This window comes from Protopterus annectens, chromosome 9.part0 (genome assembly GCF_019279795.1).
Source record: "Protopterus annectens isolate FY-2018-M chromosome 9.part0, PAN1.0, whole genome shotgun sequence".
Classification (NCBI taxonomy): Eukaryota; Metazoa; Chordata; order Ceratodontiformes; family Protopteridae; genus Protopterus; species Protopterus annectens.
The window spans coordinates 1,503,708,489-1,503,731,329 of NC_056743.1; the positions used below are offsets into that span (position 1 = coordinate 1,503,708,489).

Below are 22,841 nucleotides of genomic sequence, written 5' to 3' on the forward strand. Positions count from 1 at the left end.
ACATCCACTAAGGGCAATCACAAGGCCTTCTTCACATATGTCCACAATCTCAAAGATAACACAGAAATCTGCTCTGAACTGTTGGTCAAGAAGATCCCATACACAACCGCCATAGATATAGGTAACCCGCTGGAAGGCAGGTTCACTGAAAACTTCACCCCCCATCCCACCATCAGTAAAGCAGGACATCCCCAGCACCTACCCCCCTCCCCTCATCACCCGGCAGCAGGTTTTTAATGCCTTCTCAAAGGCAAAAAATACAGTCTCCATGGGACCAGACAACCTCCCTGGCTGCATCCTACATGAACTCAAGCATGAGCTCTCAGCTCAATTAAGCACCCTATTCAACCAAAGCCTGAGCACCAGCTTCATCCCAGCCAAATGGAGGACAGCCACTGTCATCCCTCTACACAAAGGTGGAGCATCCACTGACCAAGGCAATTATAGGCCCATCAGCCTAACTAGCCTGATATGCAAGGCCATGGAATGCATTATCATGGATCTTATAAAGAAGGACACTGGCAACCTCCAAACGCTTGATCCCACACAGTTTGGTTCTGTCAAAGGGAGATCATGCCTGTTAAACTTGGTCAGCTTCTTCAAAACAGTCACCAAAGCCATGGACAAAGGGAAGACAGTGCACATCGCCTACCTTGATATAGCCAAAGCCTTCAACACTATTCCCCACTCGGGCATAATAAACTCTCCCAGCTAGGAATCAACCCATATGTTACCAGATGGATAGCTAACTGGCTCACTGACAGAACCCATTCAGTCAAAATAAGGGAAGCCATCTCTAGTAGTACACCTGTAATGAGTGTTGTACCTCAAGGATCGGTCTTGGGGCCTCTACTGTTTCGGAAATACTTTTTTGAGGTACAACCAAAACCAGTGGTCTGTGGTTTACCAGGTTTGCAGATGATTGCAGGATGGGCGCTGTCTTAAATTCTCCTAGTGATGTGAATATCCTCCAAGAGGGCCTTACCCAAACTAATGACTGGTGCCAGCAGCATGGCCTCAAACTGAATGCCAAGAAATGCATCATTATCCCCTTTGGGGAAAATGGCATCCTCACTAATTATCACATTAATAACAATGTACTAAGCACGCAAGCAGTCGTGAGGGATTTAGGCACCCAGGTTGACAGCAACCTGACTTTTGACCACCACGTTGCCTCCATTGTATGGAAGGCTTTCTTCATAGTCCACTTCATAAGTAAGGCTATTTCATCTAAGAACAAGGAGGTCATAACATCCCTGTACTCCTCACTTATCAGACCCATTATAGAGTACAATGCTCCCTTCAGCATGTACCTTGCCAAACAAATACAGCATCTGGAGAGACCACAGAGGTTCCTGACCAGGAAAATCCAGGGTTTCAAACACCTGTCCTATACACATAGGCTAAAACCCCTGTCCCTCTACTCAGTCTCAGAGTGCTCAGAGGTGACCTGTGCCTGGCACACAAGCCATCTCAGATCCAGCCTTGATGGAGTTGCTGCATATCCATAAGTCAAAATCCACTTGGACAACCTGCACGCAAGGCCTAAATCTGGTCTGTGACATTAATAGAACTTGTTGGCAGATAAATCTGTGTCCCAAAGACTCCCTCTCCATGTTAAACAGAGTACCGCTCTAGCCCTCTTTAAGAGGAACTTGGACAACTGGATGGGAAACAGAAAATACACCCCTGGGATCCCACCTGTGTCCCTGCTGGACAGGGGAAAGAGGTGCTGACTTTGTGGAAACATGGGCAAAATTCTTGGTTAGACTTATAAGGGCCTCTGGGCCAATCGCCTAGTATCATCCTATGAACCTATGAAGGAGGAGGAGGAGAATGAAGCAGGCCTTTTTGAACAAGTTAGTTTCTGTGTTCAATGAGTGTTCGATAATTAAATCCTGCACAAATGTCATAATTGGTGCTAAGATGCCCTGCTCTCAGACAATAAATGCATTCAGAGTGATGGCCTAAATTAGGAATTTTTTGTCCACAGGATGAGTACTTTTTAAAACCAGTTGTTTTTTTTTCAGAAGCAACTGCAACAAGAAAGACAAGAGGAAGAAGACTACCAACAATTCTAACAGTAAATACCAGCAATGATGCACAAAAAAAATATATCTCAGAAAGAAAGGGTAGGAAAGGAACGAGACATATAGAAACTCACTAGGGAGAAATAAGTAAGAATAACTTATCTAATACCAAATCCCATTTGAGCTTCAGGTGACCAGTCCAAACGCTGAAGTGGTAAACAAGATCTGGGGTAATTCGGGTGAAGAAAGAATTACAGGTAAGGGAAGGAGCTGGAGCTATGGAGCCCATGTCTTCTGAAGTAATTGAAGTTGGAGCAGAGGTCAGATCAGATACTAATCTGTTGAGAAACGCATGAAAAAGATAACATCAGATCATAATTTTCATGGTAAATAATCAGTCAATTAACAAAGCTGTTCCTTTACTCCTTTCTGACTGCAAAGACTGAAGAGTCTCCACTCTATCCTTCGTGCAGCTATATCCTTTGAATAGTGGCAAAGTTCCTTTGAGCAGCCCCCAGTAAAACCAGGGAATAGAGTTCATCGCTCAATGATCCCAGCTACATATCACTGGCCTCTCCTTCCTTTATCAGTATTGCATTCCCTAACAAAGTCATCAATCCATCATCCGGTTTTCACACTTCCCAGAAAAAAAAATCTTTGTTGCTGTGGGAATACCACCTTAGAGAGAATTGCCTTCTGCCTACAATACCTCTGCAAAGGAAGAAATGCTGTTCTCCTTTTCCTGGTCAGCAATGGAAAATCCTGGTCCATAAAAAATGTTTGTATCTCCAAATTTCAGTCAAACTAGATTTCCAAAATAGTGATAACACTTTCTCCTTTTAATTGAAAACAGCACACACCACTAACACTGTCAGGGAAACTCCTGGCACAGCACCTGTGATATCCCTGCAGTATGTTGTGTTCTTTCAATGCATAATTCAGTCTGCTTCAGCCAGTGAATGCATCTAACCTTTTTCTTGATAGAAGCAGAACCGCCTTTACCTTCTCAACTGGCAGTCCACTAATTTATATATTCTTTCTTCTCAACCTGTCTTCTTGGTCTATGACAGCCGCATTTATTAAGTTTAGCCATACCTCTGAAACTGTTACACCACACTTAAGGCTTTCTTGAATTAAAGATTTGAAAAGAACTGAGTCATTCATCATTTTGGTTATTTCATCAATTGCTTTACCTTTCTCTCTGATATAGTCCTCCAGGCCCCATTTCATTTCATAGCTCTATATAAAGACATCCTTTAGTGTTACATCTTGCACACCATCTGCTCTGTTGGAAGCTGCACCTTTGTCATACTTGCTTGCCATCAGGACAACTTTGGATTATTTTAGCTAGATTTTTTTTATCAGTTTGTTGGGCATTCAAACAGGAAACTGTTCCACTTATCTTTTCCAGGTAGACTAATGAAAATCTTAAACTATAAATAACTGATATTAAATTGTCACTCTTTTTCTGAATTTTGAAAGTAAGGGTAGTGGGGTGGCAGAAGTTCTGTCCTTTGATGTATTTTACACAAATGAAAGAAGGACTGCTGAAGAGTTCATGGCCCTCATAACAAATCTATCAGGAGGCAAGGAGATGGAAGGAAACCTTGGTGCTTACCTATATTCTGCTGTGACCAAGAAGCTTTACATTTAAGGAAGACCTTAGCTGGGATTGGCGTAGTGGATGGGGAACATATATCCTTAACCATGAATAGAACTTTCCTCTCTATTAGACATCCATAAAGATATCATGGATAGGATCACCAGAGAATATCTCTACATAAAATTATCACTGGAGATCTTCTGTCTTAGATCTTAGAAGAAGGAAAACTGATGGAGTAAGCAGCTCATTGACGGCAGATACCAAAGAACTCAGTCTGATCTGTAGCATGTGTGGCACCAGATGTTGACTATACCATACAGAATCTAAACTTTGAGGGTGTTAATTAGCTTCTCAATACTGGGGCAGGGCTAGCTACCCAGTGGTCTACCTCTTGGCTCTAGATGATTGTAACTGAAGTGACACCCCGACCCCATGTACAAAAATGGGAAAAAGGGGTTGTGGATGGATGGCTGAATTAGCTTCTCAACTAACATCTTAAAACATATGGGTAAAACAAATGCATTTCTAACAGCCTGATCAACCAGGAAGGTCTTAAATGAGAAACATGGGATATGTATTTACATTAGTATAAGACCTGAGCAATCAAAGAATAAGTGCTTCTATATCTGTCCACAGACTTGTATTCTTTATTAGAAGGTAAGCTAGAAACATGCTGAGGCATCTAACTTATGGATGACAGAAGCTGGCCTGTAAAGGTCTGCATTGTGTAAAGGTGCAGAAGGACCAGAGTCTGGATATTTCCAGGCTTGCAGAATTGTATTTTTGAGGACAAGCACTATGGGGGAATAACCCTGCTCCAGGTATATGTTAATACATTTTAGGAGCAGTGTGTGTGTGTGTGTGTGTGTGTGTGTGTGTGTGTGTGTGTGTGTGTAAAGGATAGATCATGGCCAAGTTAATCACTCTTTTCTATCTCCCATTTGTAAACTGAAAGACTGAATGACCCATTATTCAGGATTAAAAGAACAACAATGGAAAGTTGGACCAAAAATATTTTGTGGGTCAAGTTTCATGCATTCAACACACCCCTGCAGTTCATATATTCTTACTCTGATGTCACACCTCAGTGAAAAGGTCACTCCCATTTCTGGCAAATTTCAAATACTCAGTGTTCTGATGCTCATCTAATTGACCACTCATTGATTCAATCATCAACTTTACAAAGAGGAACCTTGGTGCCACTAGAAAAGACAGGTCCTCTTGGAAAAGCTATAGCAGGAAGAAGAATCATTGCCCATGCCAGTTTCAGACTCAAGAACATCAAAATCCCCAGAGATTAGTAGTAGTCTCAGACTGAGACATGCAAAATCTTCTTCCCTGAGGCAAATAAACAGGCTCTGTGCAACTATACACAAAAAATGGAGGTAGCATAGAAAGCAGAGTTACTTAATCATTAGAAAGCAAATAGGCTGAGACTAGTGTGCATGTATGTGAGTTAGACAGAGAGCGAGAGAAGGTTCAAGAAGGACCTGTTATGAGAATTAGACGAGTCAAAGTTACTGAAATAGACACAGGCCAAAACAGTGAAAAACACTGAAAGAAAAGTTTTTTTTTCTTACCTGCAGTCATGCCCTCTGAAACCCCCATACACCCCTTACATAATATATACTAATTTCTCAGTTGCACAACTGCTGGTAAAAGACAAACACCCAGTAAGGTGAAAAACATCTTGGACAACTGCAATCTCACAGTACAAATAATGCGTATTAAACCTTCTGTGAATTCTTACAAGTGGTGATCAATCAGACAGTCATCAACAAGTTACTCTTCAATGGCAAACCTTCCCTGCAAAGGCCTATCCTTGGGAAGTCAGCAATGAATCCAACATTGGAATTGCAGATATCAACTAGTGTGCACTACTTGCTGCAAGGTACTCTCATGTACCTACATGGCCATCCTCCACCAAATGTTGAATTGGCTTCTGAAGTTTGATAGAGAAGCAGAAATATCAGGAGTTCAAGTGTGGGTTGGATAATGAGGAATATAGCGGAAAGTTTCTATCTTCTCAAGCAAGCAACCTGTCACTCAAGGGAAGGTGTAAATAGATGAATAAATATTCAGCTTAGTGGTGTAAATGGCTAGGGCCTTGACTACAACTCAGGCTACCCTGACTGATTGCTGGTTACTGGCAGAGTTGAACAGGGAGGGTGGAAGTGAGTGATCTATAACATCTTGCCTATTTTGGGGCACGGGAGGCAGGCCAGTCCAACACAATGCTAAACTTGCATGCTGAAGTGGAATACAGTGCACATCATAAAAGCTGGTGATGTACACTTGGCTCTGCCAAGCTACACTATGCAACAGCCTTCCAAGGAAGGAATACGGGAGCATCTATGCCTCCTTAGAGAGAAAGGAATTGCCAAATCTCTTACAAGCAACTTATATGTCAAGATGCCAATGGGTGGGGATATATGACATCAAGCAAAAAAAGTCCTGATGGCTGCCTGGATGTTGACCATGAGCAGCTCTCAGTCTATGGGGAACAAAATGGGGTAATTAATCACAAAAAAGCTGATGGGTGGGAACCAGTGGGAATAAAAAAAGACAAAAAGGAGTGACTGCATGAAGTTGAAATTACACCCAATACTGAAGTGCTGGTGCTCTAAGCACTTTACACATTAGAAAAAGGGAGCTATGGGCAAGGAAGAAATATCAGCAAATAAATTCATGATCATACCTCAAGTCTGTAAACTGGAAGTCACTGTCTTAGCTTGACCTCTCAAATGTCAAATGACATACAGACAGCTAATGACCTTTCAATGGGGATAACCCGTCAGGGGTGGGAGTCTATGTCTTCAAAACAAAGCAAGCCTTAGACAATTTAGGCCATTACTGTGGTCTTACCTGCCTTATACTTGGTGTTTTTTGACAGGCCATATGTATGCTTTCTATGAATTTTTAAAACTCTGTTAAAACTTCACAGTGGCCAAACAACAGGTAGCAAGGATGTCCTCAAGTGAGAGTTCCCTGGTGGTCAACTTAAAGTATTGATTTAAGACTTAGAGAAACTATGTTCAGGTTCAAGGAACAAATAACATACATATTCTTACTGGATCAGCAGAGGACCTCTCCCCCCAGACAGTTGGCATCTGAAGTTATCCTTCTTATTCTGGGCTGAACAAGTCCACTTTAGGATGCATGATTAGGATATTATCCCACTCAGATGGGGCTTATAAAGGGCCATAGCCTTCTTGGGAACTGAAGGAGCAATGCACATGTGTTTCCAGGTGGCAAAAATGCCAGTTAGTGATTTTTGAGCAGTCCGATTGCTCTTATAGCCAGTGGTGAAAAAAGATCATCACTCTTCAGACTGGGCATGCTAATGCACAATGAACATATAGGTCAAATATGAGATATGTAGATGTCAGAAGACAGTGTACCAGTATTGGGGGTGGGGATTTGCAAGATCTACACTTGACCCATTGCTGACATCAGGCCATGTTTCTTAACAGTGCATTTTTGTACCTGAAAGGACAGAGCCCATCAGACTTTAAACAACTATCTGATGTTCAGAACATGATTCATGAGATCATAGCATGGTTGGACCCAGTGGACCTTCCCATTCTGGGTCATCAAGTCCTGCTGGACCTAGAGAAAGGCCTGAAGAGAAGAGTCCTACCACTGAATTCAAGTTGGGGGGACTCTGCAAATCACTATCCAAAAGCAGGCCAATCATGAATGTGTTCTGACTATTTGATGTGGGGGTTGGCCATTCATACAGCACACATCACCCTCCCCCCATGATGGTTGCTGGGGCATATGTTTTTCAGAACTCGAATCCTCACTAGTTGAGAAGGAGTATGATGCATGTGGAAACAGGGTATCTCACAGATGGAACTACTTCCAGAAGACTGTGAGCAATGTCTGTTCTTCATATCTTTGGTCCTTTGACTGCTCCAGCAAAAGCCTGGAGCTGTGTACGAGACCCATCTGCCAATCACATTACTTGACAGTTTCAACCATGAACATTCTGTGCAGCTAGGTGGGCTATGATCTTCTCTTTCCTGTATCTTCAAGTGGCCTTACTGACTTCACTGACACATAAGACAAAGGTTAATGTCATGTTCCTCTTCCAAGAGGCAGAGACAGTGCCAGTGCAGGCCCTGATTTTGTGGTCACACAAACACACTTCACAAAGAACATCAGGATTGAGTTCAAAATTGTGCCACTGTAAAAAAAAAGAAATGATGGGTTATCAAAAATGCATGCTCTCCTAGATACAAATGATGCCATCACATGCACCAGCAGAAGGACATGCATATGAATGATCTCTGGAACTTCAATGAATAGATAAACTGAAGCAGAAGAAAGTATAATCCCAATTGTAAATCTATTGAGGGGGGTCCCTGATGTTAGATCTGGCAATATCTATGTTGTCAATGACAGATGATGCAGAGACCACACAAATACATTGAAGGTCTCAATGTTTTAGGCATCAAATGTGGACATTTTCTAATGAAGAATTCAAAGGGAATATATATATATATATATATATATATATATATATATATATATATATATACACACCATAAACCTCATGAGTGTGTCAGGGACCATAGGAATGTATGTGTTTTCTACTTAAGCAGAGGGGTAAAGTGAGCCAAGCCAGCAAATGTGGATCTTGAAAATTTTGAAAAGTCATGCGAGGCATTAAAGAAAGTGCCACTCACTGTAACTACAGTACAGATCCTCTCATAGTAAAAGATTTGTATTTAATATCTTAACGCAGCATGCACCAGGGTAAACACATAAGAGTTCATGTTTATTACTTTTTATTAGGAATAATTTTATCTAGATGTTCTGTCAATTGTCATATTTACACAGAAAATAGAATACTTATTAAAATCCTTTAAAAATAAAGGTGGCAAATAATTTGTTAAAACATAACCTATACAAAAGCATTCATCACAGGTTTTCTTTTAACAGTGATCAAGCCATATACAAAGCTTCTCTGACTATGTAAACATCTCTGTCCTTTAGTATAGTTATGGCCTGCCAGAAATGTCATGCACCATGGAATATTCATCTCATCTGCTTGCAATGTTTAACTCCTTTGAACAGAAGAAACCATTTCAGTGCTGATATCTTTCCTTCTGCAAGGGTGACATGACTGAGATGGTGCGTCAGTCATCTTTCAGGCTTCCAAACACAGATGAAGGGACATTCTTCTGCTCCAAGAACACCTCTAGAATAGAAATGTCAACAGCAGTTAGCCTATACTTGACAATTTTCACATTAATCAGTTCTATGTATTAATTTCTCACAACCAATCTGTGTTTAACTAGAAAATGATACCCAATTAAAAAAAAATAAAAATAATGGTGCCTACAAAAGCTAACACTGTCATGCTCCTGTCTTTCGTCCTTCCTTTACTTTTTTCAGAAGGTATTCAAATCATGATCATGCAAATGTTGCTTACATTAAAGATACATAAAACAGAGGTCAATACTGATCATGTCTTTTAAGTTATAACTCCCATGCAAGCTTTGAGTTTTCAGGTACGAAAAATCTCTGCAATAACATACTGGTGGGCTGATCAACCACTTACTTTTTCCAGTTACTAACTGTATACCTTCATAATTAGCAAGATGCCACCTCAGTCATACACCTTTCTCTAATGCCTGACTACTGCAAACTGAAAATTAAGCAGCAGGGTTTGTATGAGAAGTTGAATTTTACATCATTAGTACATTGGTTAAGAAAATGCAGTAGCCTTATTCAAGTCATGGATAAGGAGCTGTGTATCTTTATTTTAAAGATGAAAAAAAATATGTTGGGCTACCTCCTTAAAGTTACTTCTCAGAGTAAACTGCAGATAAAAGCAGCATAGGCAATAAATCCAAAACATGGTATAGAGTATGCACAGTGCTGTTTGAAGTTGGATGCCTTTCTGGATTGCTCCACTAAATAACGAATGACAACTGTTTTAACAAAATAATTAAAAATAGTTAATTAAATGCAGTTGTAAGTAAAGAGAAGAGAGGTATCACTGAATGATAAGTGATGGAAGATATGGATACTGTTGGGAAAACAAATTACGCCTGGATGACAGGGCCTGTTGGTTTGTCCAACATAGCTACAGAAAAAGGAGAACAAAGCATGTACAATTGCAAAAGTAAACAACAACCTTTGTTTTTACAGTAGAAAAGGATAGTTACCAGAAAACGTAATTAGTAGAAATACCCTAGAAAGGGGAAGGCAAGGAAAGGATAAAAATACCAACTATGGTATTTAGAGAGGATACCTTTTAAACCAAGTAACAGAAGGTACCAACAATAGTAGGAAGACTACTAAAAACTTAGTAGAAAAAGGTTAATATATGGGTCAAAAAAACCCTAATGCCAGTGACAACTAAGAGGGAGGTTGTAAGAATACATTTCTAAGGTTTAAGAACTACAGAAATTTTAGCATCCAATAAGAAAAAACTTCCTTACAAATATTCAAGAGTGGAACCTACTTCTAACCACAATGGTAGTAAATGAGATCAGAGGTAATGGGGATGGAGCAGGGCAATATGGGTATAAGCAGAAGCTCAAGAGTTGGATCCAAAGTCTGTAGTATACGGCCGAGTCGTATCTGAGGATCAGATCTGAACCCATAAGTGAGGAAGAATGAAAAGGACATCATTGGATCAGTGGTATTTTTTTACATTCTATTTCCTTCTGGATCATCACTGTTCTGTTAATGTTGTCAAATGTTTGCCTCCCCTCTACAAAACCACACTGATTCATATCTATTAATTTTCGCAATTCTTTTAGCCATTATTGACATACACACTTTATAATCATGATTTAGTATTAAAACGGGCCTGTATGAAACTGGATCTGATGGATGTTTACCCTCTTTAGGTATTACAGCTACTACCGCTTTCTTTCAGGATGGTGGTACTTCTCTTAAAATACTGTTAAACAAAATCTTCCAGATTTTTATCAGTTTTTTTTCCCTCCTAGCTTACAAACTTCCACAGGAATACCATTTTTCCCCCGTACATTGGTTATACATAACCACTTTTATCTCCTCTCCTCTTATCCTAACCATTTTTATCTCCTCTCCTCCTATCCTAACTGCTAGAAATTGAGCCTCCTCTACCTCTAACCTTGGCATATTTAATTTTTCCATAAACATTTCCATTTGTACCTTTTCTTGATTTCCATATTTCTCTGCTTTATACAGACTTTCATAGAGTTTCTGAAAGATGTCTAATACTTTTACAGGATCCCTTGTTATCTTCCTTGAAATAGGCTCCCTAAGCTTGATAGCCCTTTCTACTTTCTGTTGCCTGAGTCATTGTGATAAAAGTTTGTGTGTTCTAGAGTTATTATCAAAAAACAGATGCTTAACAGCAATCTTTCTACACTCATGCATATTATCAAGTTAATCCCTTATTTTCTGTTTAGTATTCTGCAATGGCTCCTCTTCTTGTTCTCTGAAAATTCTCCATATTTTGCAATACTTCAAAATCTGTCAGTCCCTCTAAATGATTCTTGTTACTTCTTAACCATATCTTCCTTTATTTCCACCCTATTTTTAAATTCCACTTTAATTTTATCCCACTCATAGCTATATTTTCAGAAGAAATTTCTATCTTTTCTAACAGCTCCTCAATAATTCCCACTTCTCAATTCTTAATATACAGGAAAGCGCCACTGTCTTGTTTTTATTTCATTACCCTGTGTTTTTATTTTTGTTATTATTGGTGCATGATCTGAAATAGTCATTGGATGAGTATCAAGATTTTCAATTAAATGCACATGTTCCTGTGAAATTTAAATGCTGTCTAGCCTAGCCCAGTTTGTGTATCTTGGAGAATAATATGGAAATTCACTCTGAACTCCTAGTACTGAATTCACATCTTCCATGCCAAATATTTTCATAAATTTCTTTACAAATCTACCCTCCATTGTTACGTTTTCCCTTCTGTCCCCCTGTTACATCTTCACTGTTGCAAATCAAATTCCAGTCCTCACCTATAAGTAACATTCTTTGCAGAAAGTTGATTATTTCTCCCAGAATTTCTTAAGCTCCATTATAGTAGTTTTTGGTAGAATATAAATACATGCCTGTGTAATCCTCTTCCTTTGCCAGTAGCCCCTTAGTACTTAAAATCTACCATTATTGTCTTTTTATCCTCTTCTATTACTACTGGAGCTCCTCTTGCAATTAATACAAGTACTCCTCTCTTCCTCCACCCTAAATATTTTGCTGAATAATCATCCTGAAAAAACTTTATCAAATTCACATGTTCAGTTCCTTCCAAGTGTTGCCTCCTGTAGCATAGCTATTTGCTCTCTACATTTTTAATATAGCTCACCACTCTTTCTTTTTTGTATTTATTTGTGAGACTATTAATGTTTAAAGACATTAAAGAAAGAATCATTTTCTCTATAGATTATTATTCCCACCTTTTATGTATAACAGTTTTTTCGCTAAATGTCTATTTCCAGCTTTTGTGTTACAAGCACGTACTGTTTGGCAGGTTAATCTTTTATACAATTGTTTTTTCTTATCTCCAATTTGAGCCTTTGTCAAATCTTGAAGAACTTTTTGTGTTATTGAAAACCCTCAAAAACACACACACACACACACACACACACACACACACACACACACACACACACACACACACACAAAACCCCCTAAAACCTATTAACTTAATAATAACACACAAAAATATGTACATACTCAAATACTAGAGTTTTAACCACCTACTAGGAACAAATGCTCCAAACTGACAGCCACACATATGACTTGAGCTAAACTAAAAGAAAGATTATCCATGCTAAGATGATAGAGATTGTATAAATTAAAATGCTTTTCCCCAAAATTATACTGTGTGTGCAGTAAAAGAAAATAAATAATATGACCTGCTTTGCAAGAACAGTTAAGTGAAGACCTTTTATTAAAAAGATTTCTTGTAAACGTTCAGCTTAGATATTAACAACATATAGCTGTGGGCTTACTGTAAATGGCATCCTGTTATAGAAAAAGGAAGTTGACTTTCTGTGAGCTTTCAGATGCAGAAATAAATGAAATAAAATACAGACACTTCAAGTGACGCACAGATGACGTGGAGAGACTTTTTCTGAAGTTTTCAGATTCAGCAAGGAAGAAAATAACCAAAGAAGGACATAAAACAAAAATAATATTTGTCATTTCAACAGAAACTGTCCAGGCTAGAAATAACCAATGGACTTTTTCATGCTACAAACAGAAACCAGAAGAACAATTAAAAATAACATTCTTTGACATTTAAGAGAGTATATAAACTGGACAGCATTTCCACTCTTTAGTGACGTCTTTAGACTTAGCGTACATCAGTCTGTAGTTATATGTGTCTAGCTGTGTTATAATATAATTGAAATAACTCTGACAGTATTAACTGTTTGGCAAGAATTTGTACTAATACAAATAAATATTAACGGATATAGTAGTATGGTGTCTGTCTGGTCTCCTGTTAATAATATTTTACATAAGACACATGGTAAAACCTGTGATTCTATTAAGTGCTGTCTGGTTTTGCCTTATCCTTATAGCTCTCTCAGCTGGGAAAACATTTGAATGCTTTCAAAAAACAATTTCTCCAAGCCACTTCTCTTTATCAGATTGTCTGCTAGAGACATGAGAGCTAGATACAAAACTGTTTACTAGAAAATTTATAATATTCTTTTTCATTTACTTTCTTTATCTTAAAACTTGTTACTATATAAAGCTAATAAACTTAACCTAGTCATTCGCTATGCAGCAATGAGAAAACGCACACTAATTTTTCTTCTGTCATGCTCTGTTAACCAGATATTTTTTTACATTGCAGTGCCTGCACTTCTTAAATCTAAACAAGGAGAAAGAGAGAAGAAGGAAGAAAGAAAGAAAAAAGAAAACAGGAGCACCCATTTACATTAGTATCTCCATTATACTTAAAACTAACTGAAAAAAACTTTACAACGTGCAAAGCAAATCATGAACCATTTAAATAGTACTATTAAGAAAAATTTGTTTTACTTACAGTTATCTTTCTCCTTCCTCTTCCTCTCTCCTAAGTATTTTTCCGAACATTAATAACATGAAGTAGGGCATATGCTTTAGAGTCCTCTGCAAGTTTAACAAAGTCCAATATTTCCAGATTTTCTCGTTATATTCTTGTTCATCTCCATCTCCCAAACCCTGTCTTTGCTTCAACTCCGGTGCACTTTAATTCTTCTAGTCAACTCCTGTGCTTTTTTTCCTCCTCTCTCAAGCATTCTCCATAGAAACACTGGGAAAGGTTTCACTGGCACAGTCTCTCAGTGGTCTTTATTATCAGAAGAACAAGTAGTAGAATCTCCTTCTGTTTCACAGCTCACTTACTGTTGGAAAAACTTCAGTATTTATTCTTTAGCATGTATTTCATCAAAAAATGATTTTGTTCCTCCAGGGGAAAATATTTTGAAGATAGTTGAGTACAGCAGTTCAAATCTCACACCTGTTTCTCAACATTCCCTGAACAACTGGATAAATGTACTCCTCTTCTGCCTGATGTATAATGAGTGGTCATTCTCCAGAAAATCTCTGCTGTCTCCCACTTTTAGTACTTTGTCCTTCTGCCCCAGTCTTGTCAGAATCAACTCCTTCTTCTGGTAAGACTGCATCTTTACTATTAAAGGTCTAGGTTGTTTTCTCATAGCCAGGTTTGGAGCATACACAGAATGTGCCCTTTCAATTAGCAATTCCTGTTGTGGAATACCAGTCTAGTTGCTTATTTGTGCTTTCATTAAATGTATACAGTCTGTTTCTTCCAACTTCTCAGGTAAAGTAGAAAATCTCAGGTTTTCTCTGTTTGCTCTGTCTTCTAACTGTATTATTTCTTTGAAATATCTCTTCTTGTGCAGTCTCATATTCAGACAGCCTTTTCTTCATTTCAACCTTCGAGTTTTACAGTTTTGTTACCTTATTTGAGTATCTGTTTGAAGCTTCTTCCATTTTTTTCTAGCCTTTTATTATTTGAGTGGTATACTCCCATCAGTGTTTCATTTATTTTAGTCAGGTCTGTGTGCAGTTGCTTTATACTTTCCTCAAGGTTATTGCAGGTCATGTCTGGAGCTTGCACTTATTTTTGCTGGACAGCTACAGTATTTTTTTCAGTTAAGTGTTTTTTTTAATCACCTTTTGTAGCTGATTTTCATTCAGGTCCTCTATATTTTATTTTTAACGGGCACCCAGGGAGTGCACTTACTAGCCAGTTACTGAAATTTACTCAGAAATCCGGGCCCACTGGCTTTCTCTGCTAAATTTCTGTTTTCACACTGGGAGAGTTAGAATTAGGCTGTTACTCAATGTGCAACAGTGCATTCATTGTAGAAGCCATTGTTTTACTTGTTTTGAGAGAGATCAAGCATGTGTGGACGTTGTGTTTATGGAGCAGGACTATTCAGAGGTGAACATACGGAGCCATTCTCATTATGTTGATGTGATGTGGGGAATGTTAGCATAAAGATCAGAAATTTAAACTATCATTACCTGCAACATTATAAGTATTCTGGAATGGGATTGTGTTGGGGCATAAAGGAACTGCAGTGAGACTGACAAACTAACATGGCAGCAAATAGGAAAAAATGACATTGCACTGAAAGACATTGATATAAAAAGAGTACAAGATGAGAGGAAGGAAAAGCCAGACTTAAAGAAGACAGTTATAAGTGTGATGCTTGGTGCTGCATGGTTGGATGGGCAAGGGGTTTAACACGATCTGGAAATTTAACAGGAATGACGAGTTTTCAAACAGTGACATATCACAGAGGCCTGAGTAATAAGAATATTGTAGCATCCCATTCACAGGCAAATGTGTTGATTAATCTGTGGTCTTTACTGAGTATGCCATAAAAGAATGTTTTCTTACTTGTATCAGGCTGCATTCTTATCAGTGCCAGGATGCATTATGAAAGACTCTACCCTAAACTGTTCAACCTCAGTCTGTCTACAGGGTTTGTACTTTATTACCACAGAACAGCCACTTTGACTCCCCTACACAAGTGTGACCAGTCTACAAGTCTAAGTAATTACATGCCCATCAGCCTTACATGCAAAGCCCTGGAATCTGTCATAGCAGAACTCATTTATGCAGACACAAACAACTTAACTGACCTATACCCCACTCAGTTTGGTTTTCTAATGGGAGGTCCTAACTACTGAACTGACTAAACTTCTCTGAAAAGATTACTGAAGCTGACAGTAGTATGAAGACTAGTCTGACTACTGAAGACAGTAGTCACTTTGTGCATTGCATACCTTGACTTAGCCAAAGCTTCTGATACTACTTTCCATGCTGGAATTATAAAGAAAAAGACAAACTTTCCTTTGCTGTCCACTGGAATGCAAACTGGATTTCTAAAAGATCCCAGGTTGTGAAAGTTGCTATTACACTCTCTGAAAGTAAACTTGTAGTGAGTGAGATCCACGCTAGGCCCTCTTCCTGTTTTTCACTTATTTTGAAGGCATCCAAGAAAATATCCCAGAAGTGCGCTTGACCAAGTTTACTGATAACTGCAAGCTGAGAATTATTATCCACTCATCCACTGTTACTATACAGCTCCAGCAAGGGTTGGAATGTTCACATACATAATGTACTGAAAACAGCCTAAAGTTAAATGCAAAAAAGTTCAGCATAGTAACAAAAAAATGCTCCAACCTCTATTATAAATGGTACTTCTATTCAGACAGAGATGGTCATGACAGATCTGGGTACTTAGACATCTCTCATTCAATAATCTTGTTTCTATCAGTCAGGAAGTCCTTCTATCAGGCACAGTTAACTACCAAGGGCATATATTCCATAGCCAAAAAAGTCACTCTACTCCTGTAGTCTTACTTTATCAGACAAATCTTCAAATTCATTGCCTCCTTTAGTATACACAAATCCAAGCATATTGCTCATCTGGAAAGGCTGCAAAGATTTCTAAACAAGGAGATTAAAGATCTTAAATCCTTCATGTAGCCAAAAAAGATTAGCATGACTCTTGGCTGCTCCAAAGTGACCTGTGTCCAACTTTTCAAGCCCAGTGCCTCTACAAGCACCCATACCAGAGACCCAGATTTACACAAAAACAAGATTCACTAGAGGGATAGGTTTTTTACTGCATCATATTCCCAGGCTATGGGACAAGTTGCCACTACGGGTCAAAGAATGGCCTTAAAATGCATACATATTTTTTTTATTCACTATAGATAACGAGTCAGACTTTCCCTGCAATCAAATGTCAATAAACAATATATAAGAAAATCGATATTACGCACTAAGTCTGTATAACATGATAAAAATGAAACCTGGTTAAAAATGGCAAGAGATAAAGTGTGATATTAAGAGCAGCAACATGAATGACAGTATGGTGTGCAAAGGAAAGTATAAAAGAAGTATAGATTGAATGAGCTGTTTTATAATACAGTAAACTCTCAGTTAACTGGCACCTATGGGGATTGGCAGATGCCAGATAACTGTAGTTTCTGGTTGCTTGAGAGTTACTATTATAAATAGGTCTAATACTGTAACCTATACTATTTGTTTGGTTTGACTTGTTCTTAGGTTGGGGTGAGAGGGAATAAATTCCCATCTTCCTTTTTAAAACTCTAAAACTCTAAAAATGTTTCTGGGGGGGGGGGGAGACAAAGTGGAACACATGAAAATTGTACTGTATTTCGTCGATATACTTTTTGCTGGTTGCTTAAGAGTGCCGGTTGCTTGAGTTCCGGTTAACTGAGAGTTTACTTTAGTACATTTTTTGTGCAGTTATTATAATTCATTTCTTACACTGGATTACCGTACTCCTGCACATGTTGGTTTTCCACATACTATTACAAATCTTTGTTACCATCCTGACAGAAAACTGCATGGATTTTAAGTCTTAAGGAGATAAAATGCTGTGTTTGTTCTTTCTCATTATTTTCAAGCCACCTGAAAAGCAAAAAGTGAATTACATACATTATTTCTCACTCTATTAATGAAAAAATCTTGTTGCTGGAATATGCTGGTGGTGGTTGGGAGGTTGCTGGCCCCAAAGAAAAATACCTCTGATATGCAACAGTTTTTTTTTTCCTTAGTGTTCTGACTAGAGGATTTGTACACATTTGCGAGAATGTATGCACACAGACACATGCATACATATCAGTTCCTTTATCTTGTTGTAGATTAGATGTTTCTGTACATTGGGATTAGCTAGTTAACACTGAGTTTAGTGTTTTCCAAATATAGAGTAGCCTTTTATTGCAATTTGTACCTTTACTTTTCTTTACTTACATTTTGACTACTACATTCTAGAAATTTGAATACTGACGTATTGCCCTTTTGTTGCCTTGCGTGATTACCAGGAACAAGCATTGCATCGTACAAATGCAGTGACATTACACAGAAACCATTGTGTTTGCTTGTATTTTCCTTATTGCATTTGAACTCCATACTTTACACTTGTATTACTCCTTATCAATGCAGTTCACTTATATTGTTTTGTTACAATAATGACATGCAAAAATGTTTATATTTTTGCATCACTCTGTCATGCATTTTTTAAACTTGTGTTTCTAAGTAGTACCCCACAATCTAACTGCTAGTGGAAGGGGTTACATGCTATTCACTATGCAAATTAGGTGCCCATAATTTTGGCTAGATGCACCTACTTTTCAGGAATATGTACCTATTTTCGGTGTCTGCAGGATGAGAGGTATGCATTAAAGATATCACAAAAACTAGCCAAAGTGGGCTTTATATGCATGGACATTGCATTACATCACAGCTAGGAAATTATTCCATAGCTATTAAGACTGAAACAATCTCCTTGCTAACTAGCTCATTAACAAGTGTTCCTTAACTGCACATTTGAAAGATTTTGTTGTCACATTAAAAAAAACATGTTTAGTGGAGAAAAGTTAAAATTAGCAGCCATTTTATTTTCCCTACTAAGTGGCAACTTTCAGAAATTGCAACATCTCTCCCCTAAAGCTTCCAGCAGAAATGGAAAATAAAAATCAGGACATGGTCTTATTTATACTGTCCCCAAATGTAATGCCTGTGAAGGTATCTGGAAATCTTTCTATAAAATTATTTTATTAACTAATTACCGTTGTTCTGTCTATGAAATAAGAGTTTCTCACACCAATGATTCTTCCATGCTTAAATTAAAGTACAGCATTACCTGCCATTGTAAACACAAGTCTCCTAAAGTTTTGCCACAGCGGCAACAGGGTGCTGACCATAAAAACTAAAAAAGTGTTGTCAATGTACCAAGCAGTCTCCTTGTTTAGCTTTTGGAAAGAAAATGTGAGTACAAAATGAAGATACTGATGATGAAGCACTAGCTGAAGGTAGTTTTATACCAGGCAATGTTGCACATGAAACTTTGCACTAGTGTTTGCTGTTTTACTCATCTTTTACCTCAAACAATGCAGCTAACTACAGAATGGAATTATTTCAAGTTCAGACAGATAATTTAGATTTCCTGGATGGTGATAAATATTTTAAACAGGAAGATTCAATCGCATAACCTCTCAATTGTTCAAATCCTTGCCTCATATTTTTACCATGTTCCTCATAAAACTTGTTTTTTTTTTCTGCCAACTCACTGAGGATGGAAGTCAGTAAATAATCACACACGCAAGTTTCAGCCTTCAAATCCTTCAGAAAATGTATACTAATGCAAAACCTGTTACTCTGTTACTTTCTAATATTGTAACAGCAACATTTAAAATATGTCCCTGATTTTGGGCCCTTGTCATCCAATTCTTTTTGGCTTTGCTTAAATTTCTTGAGCTAAGAGGTTGAGAGCTATGTTCAGTGTATTTTACAGCACCTTTGTTTTCTTTACTACTTCTTAAAATGGTGGGACCATCACAATTAGATATGTAAGCTCAAGTGGCTCCTCTTAAAACTGTTGTGAAAGACAGCTATCGTTTCTTGACATGGAAGTGACATCATAACTACATAATAAGGCATGCAGGATCTGTACTTCAACCAGACTGTTCAAAGAGAGATTCTGTTCTACAACATTTGCTGGTCTTGGATCAAACTGGTAACTAACACATTAGCGATTTTATGCAGGGGGTGAAGGGACTGATCACTATCTTTTTCTTGCACTGACAAGTAAATGGTATTGTTTCAACTGGGTGACATATGGCCAATCAATGCAACCATGGAAAGTTATATTCACACTACAAAACAGACATTACTCAGATGTTGTCATCAGAGGCTAATTATCAAGGTGGCAGAGCATATACAATTTTTTACATTTTGCAAGTATAATGTATGTATGTGCATTGTGAAGATCCAAAGAGCAAAAAGTGCAAAACCTGAAAGTTAACAAGAAATAACAGCAAGTGTCCCAGAAGAAAATTTTGAACTGAAAAGTTCTGAATACACAGTAAGCAACCTGCAGCTTGACAAAGTACAGTCAGACTCCATAACTCTTCCCTCCATCTACATAACTAGGAAAAGCCTTGCATGATTACCAGGAACAAGCAATTGCATCGTACAAATGCAGCGACATTACACAGAAACATGGTAAGTCACAACTTCCAGATTTTCATAGACATGGTCCTTCCGCCTACCCTAACAAGCTTTATGGGATAGCTCACTTGACAATTTTTCTCGGAAATATCAGACACTAAGGACGTTTCTTTCTACATAACAGTAGTATGCACCAGATTTATATCACTAGTGTTACTGCTGGAATAGCACTCATATGAGAGATATGGGAGCATTCACCATAACAGATGAACTTCAAGGACTCATGTCAACCTACTTAATACATTTATTCTGAATGCCAGTCAGCAGAGAAAAATAAGTGACCACCACTTTTGGCAATTTCAAAACAAAACTTTTCACATGTGCAGGGAGACTCCCCAAGTTATATATACCCACTTCGAGGAAACAACAGGAGGGAAAAGTGCAACCTCAAAGATCTAAAAATGTGGTTGTTAACTATTTTATTATGTTCGGTACACTGACACATTCCCAAATTCAAGAGGGCCCTTTGTAGTGACCAGCAGTCATGTCTCCTTTTAAGAAGCCTTTGCTCGCACAGTTCTTTTGTTTCTTAGCTCCCATGACTTGCCCTATTAATGCACAGTACAATGTCAAATGGCAGACTAGGAGGGCACTCCCAGACCCCACTCCATTCATTTACTATGGAACCTGACATTGTTGTATTTGACTGACAAGCAACCAGAAATGGATACAAAATTAGAGGCCACATTCCTCATTATACAGGGCAAACTTGTCAAAAAAAAAACAATTCAAGTTTCCCCTCCTCCACAAGAATGCCACTCCCCAGCAGCATGTTTATAATAGCGCCAAGTTGTGTGAAAGGTCATTTCTGAAAGGCACTATAGGGGCAAACAACAAAAAGGGATCCAGATGAGTTTATAACTGCTATTCAGGACCAACTTCAAGTTATTAAGCTAGAGTATCTCTGGGACTATGCCATCCACAAGATGGATGAACAGACTGTTCAAAAATAAAGAGAGCAGGTGTACAAAAAAGTACTGGCATTATTTTATTTTACCTACAGAGTGAAAATGATGTCTTATATTCCTATTATTACATGTCAGAGACGCCATATCTGTAAACTATATTTTTCTTTAATACAATTTATAAAATGGTCTGGCACTTACCTTAGCTTTCTTTCACAACCACCTAGACAGGCATTAAGACAGACCCCCCCCTCCCCCATTACATACTATATAAACTCATGGACAAGCACTTAGTTTTAACATACACATAACTGTCAACACACACATTCTCAGAATTTACAAGGGAAAAGGTACTGTAAAATGATGCCTAAGAACTAAGTGTAAAGGGTCGTCCCAGAGATCAAATGAGATGATGTGTAATAAAGTATTAGTGATAACTTACTCTGAAGGGCCCACTGAAACAAATAAGTGCGGAAAAGAATTCCAAGCATTACAAAACAACCAACCAATGAAAATAGGAACTGGAAAGGTCCTAACATGTAGAGGTTTTTTTTTTGAAAAACCTTTTATTAGATTTTATATCAATGAAAATCTTAGACAGAAGATTTACAACATACAACAATCAATTAATAAAAAAATGAAACCACTATAAATAGAACTATATACTGAGTCCATAATAAAGGTTTACATTGAACAAAACCATTAATATTTTTCTAATAGGTCTAAGTTTTTGGCAAGACAAATGTTTATGTGTGATATGCTTTGTTCTATAACAAATAGTTTGCAAATCCTTATTACATACATGTTTACTATACAGGTGAATTCATTAAGAGAGAGGATATTTTTGCTTTCCAGTTCATTGTGTTGACTTTTCTAGCAATAGCCAAGACTGACCAAAGGAGAGGCACTTGTGTTCTTGGAATGACATTTGGAATTGGGACACCGAATAAGATTATAATCATCTCTCCAGAGTGCCTTAGCAAAGTTTCTAAATTCTTCCCAGAACTTTACAACCATCTCACACTCAATAATTATGTGTAACCAATTTGCATCTAAAATGTTGTTACGTGTCCAACATTTTATTTCGTCTTTCTTATAAATCAATGCAATTTTACGTGGTATTAAAAACTTTCTATGCAGATATTTCCACGTAACAATTCTCCAATAAACTGATGGGGTTGTGCTGTATATGGATTATCTTCTGAGACCATTTTGTTGATTATAGTTGAATATTCCCAATAAGATGAATCAAAATACTTAAAATTCAGCTCTTAAAAACTTATAAATTATTGATAAATAAGACATTTTTAATCTCCACGCTATTAATACTAAAGAAAAATTCTAAAATTTTGGGCAAGGGTTTTGTATTCATATTTAGCACCTGTCATCCTTAGGTTTTCGAATACTGACCAAGGCACTTGCCATCCCCATGGTGCCTTTTTTAGGCAAGGCTCAAAAGACAAACCCAAGTAACAAAAAACTGAGGGTAATGCTACTCAATGCCAGAAGTCTAAACCTCAAAATGCACGCACTCGAAGCACTCCTCAGTATGGAGAAATTGATATATGTGCAGTAACAGAAACCTGGTTTAAGGCTCCAGAGAGTACCCCAGCACTACCAGGCTACAACTCATATCATACATTTCGGCCACAAAACCCGGACCGAAATACAAAAAGCGGGGGAGTATCTATATTCATCAAGGATACCCACACCTCCAGGTTAGTGACACAGCATGATGCTTCAGAGATCATCCATGTGCA

General features: G+C 38.0%; 1 protein-coding gene across 3 annotated transcripts in view; it reads right to left on the reverse strand.

Annotated features, from left to right (window-relative positions):
* Nucleotides 1-8,409: 8,409 nt before the first annotated feature.
* XAB2 (XPA binding protein 2) overlaps nucleotides 8,410-22,841 on the reverse strand; it is a 1,020,149-nt gene continuing 1,005,717 nt past the window's right edge. For all 3 annotated transcript variants that reach the window (XM_044084446.1, XM_044084447.1, XM_044084449.1), the window contains one exon: nucleotides 8,410-8,839. In XM_044084446.1, the coding sequence (XP_043940381.1) occupies nucleotides 8,778-8,839 (62 nt within the window). In that variant the 3' untranslated portion in view covers nucleotides 8,410-8,777. The remainder of the gene's footprint in view (nucleotides 8,840-22,841) is intronic.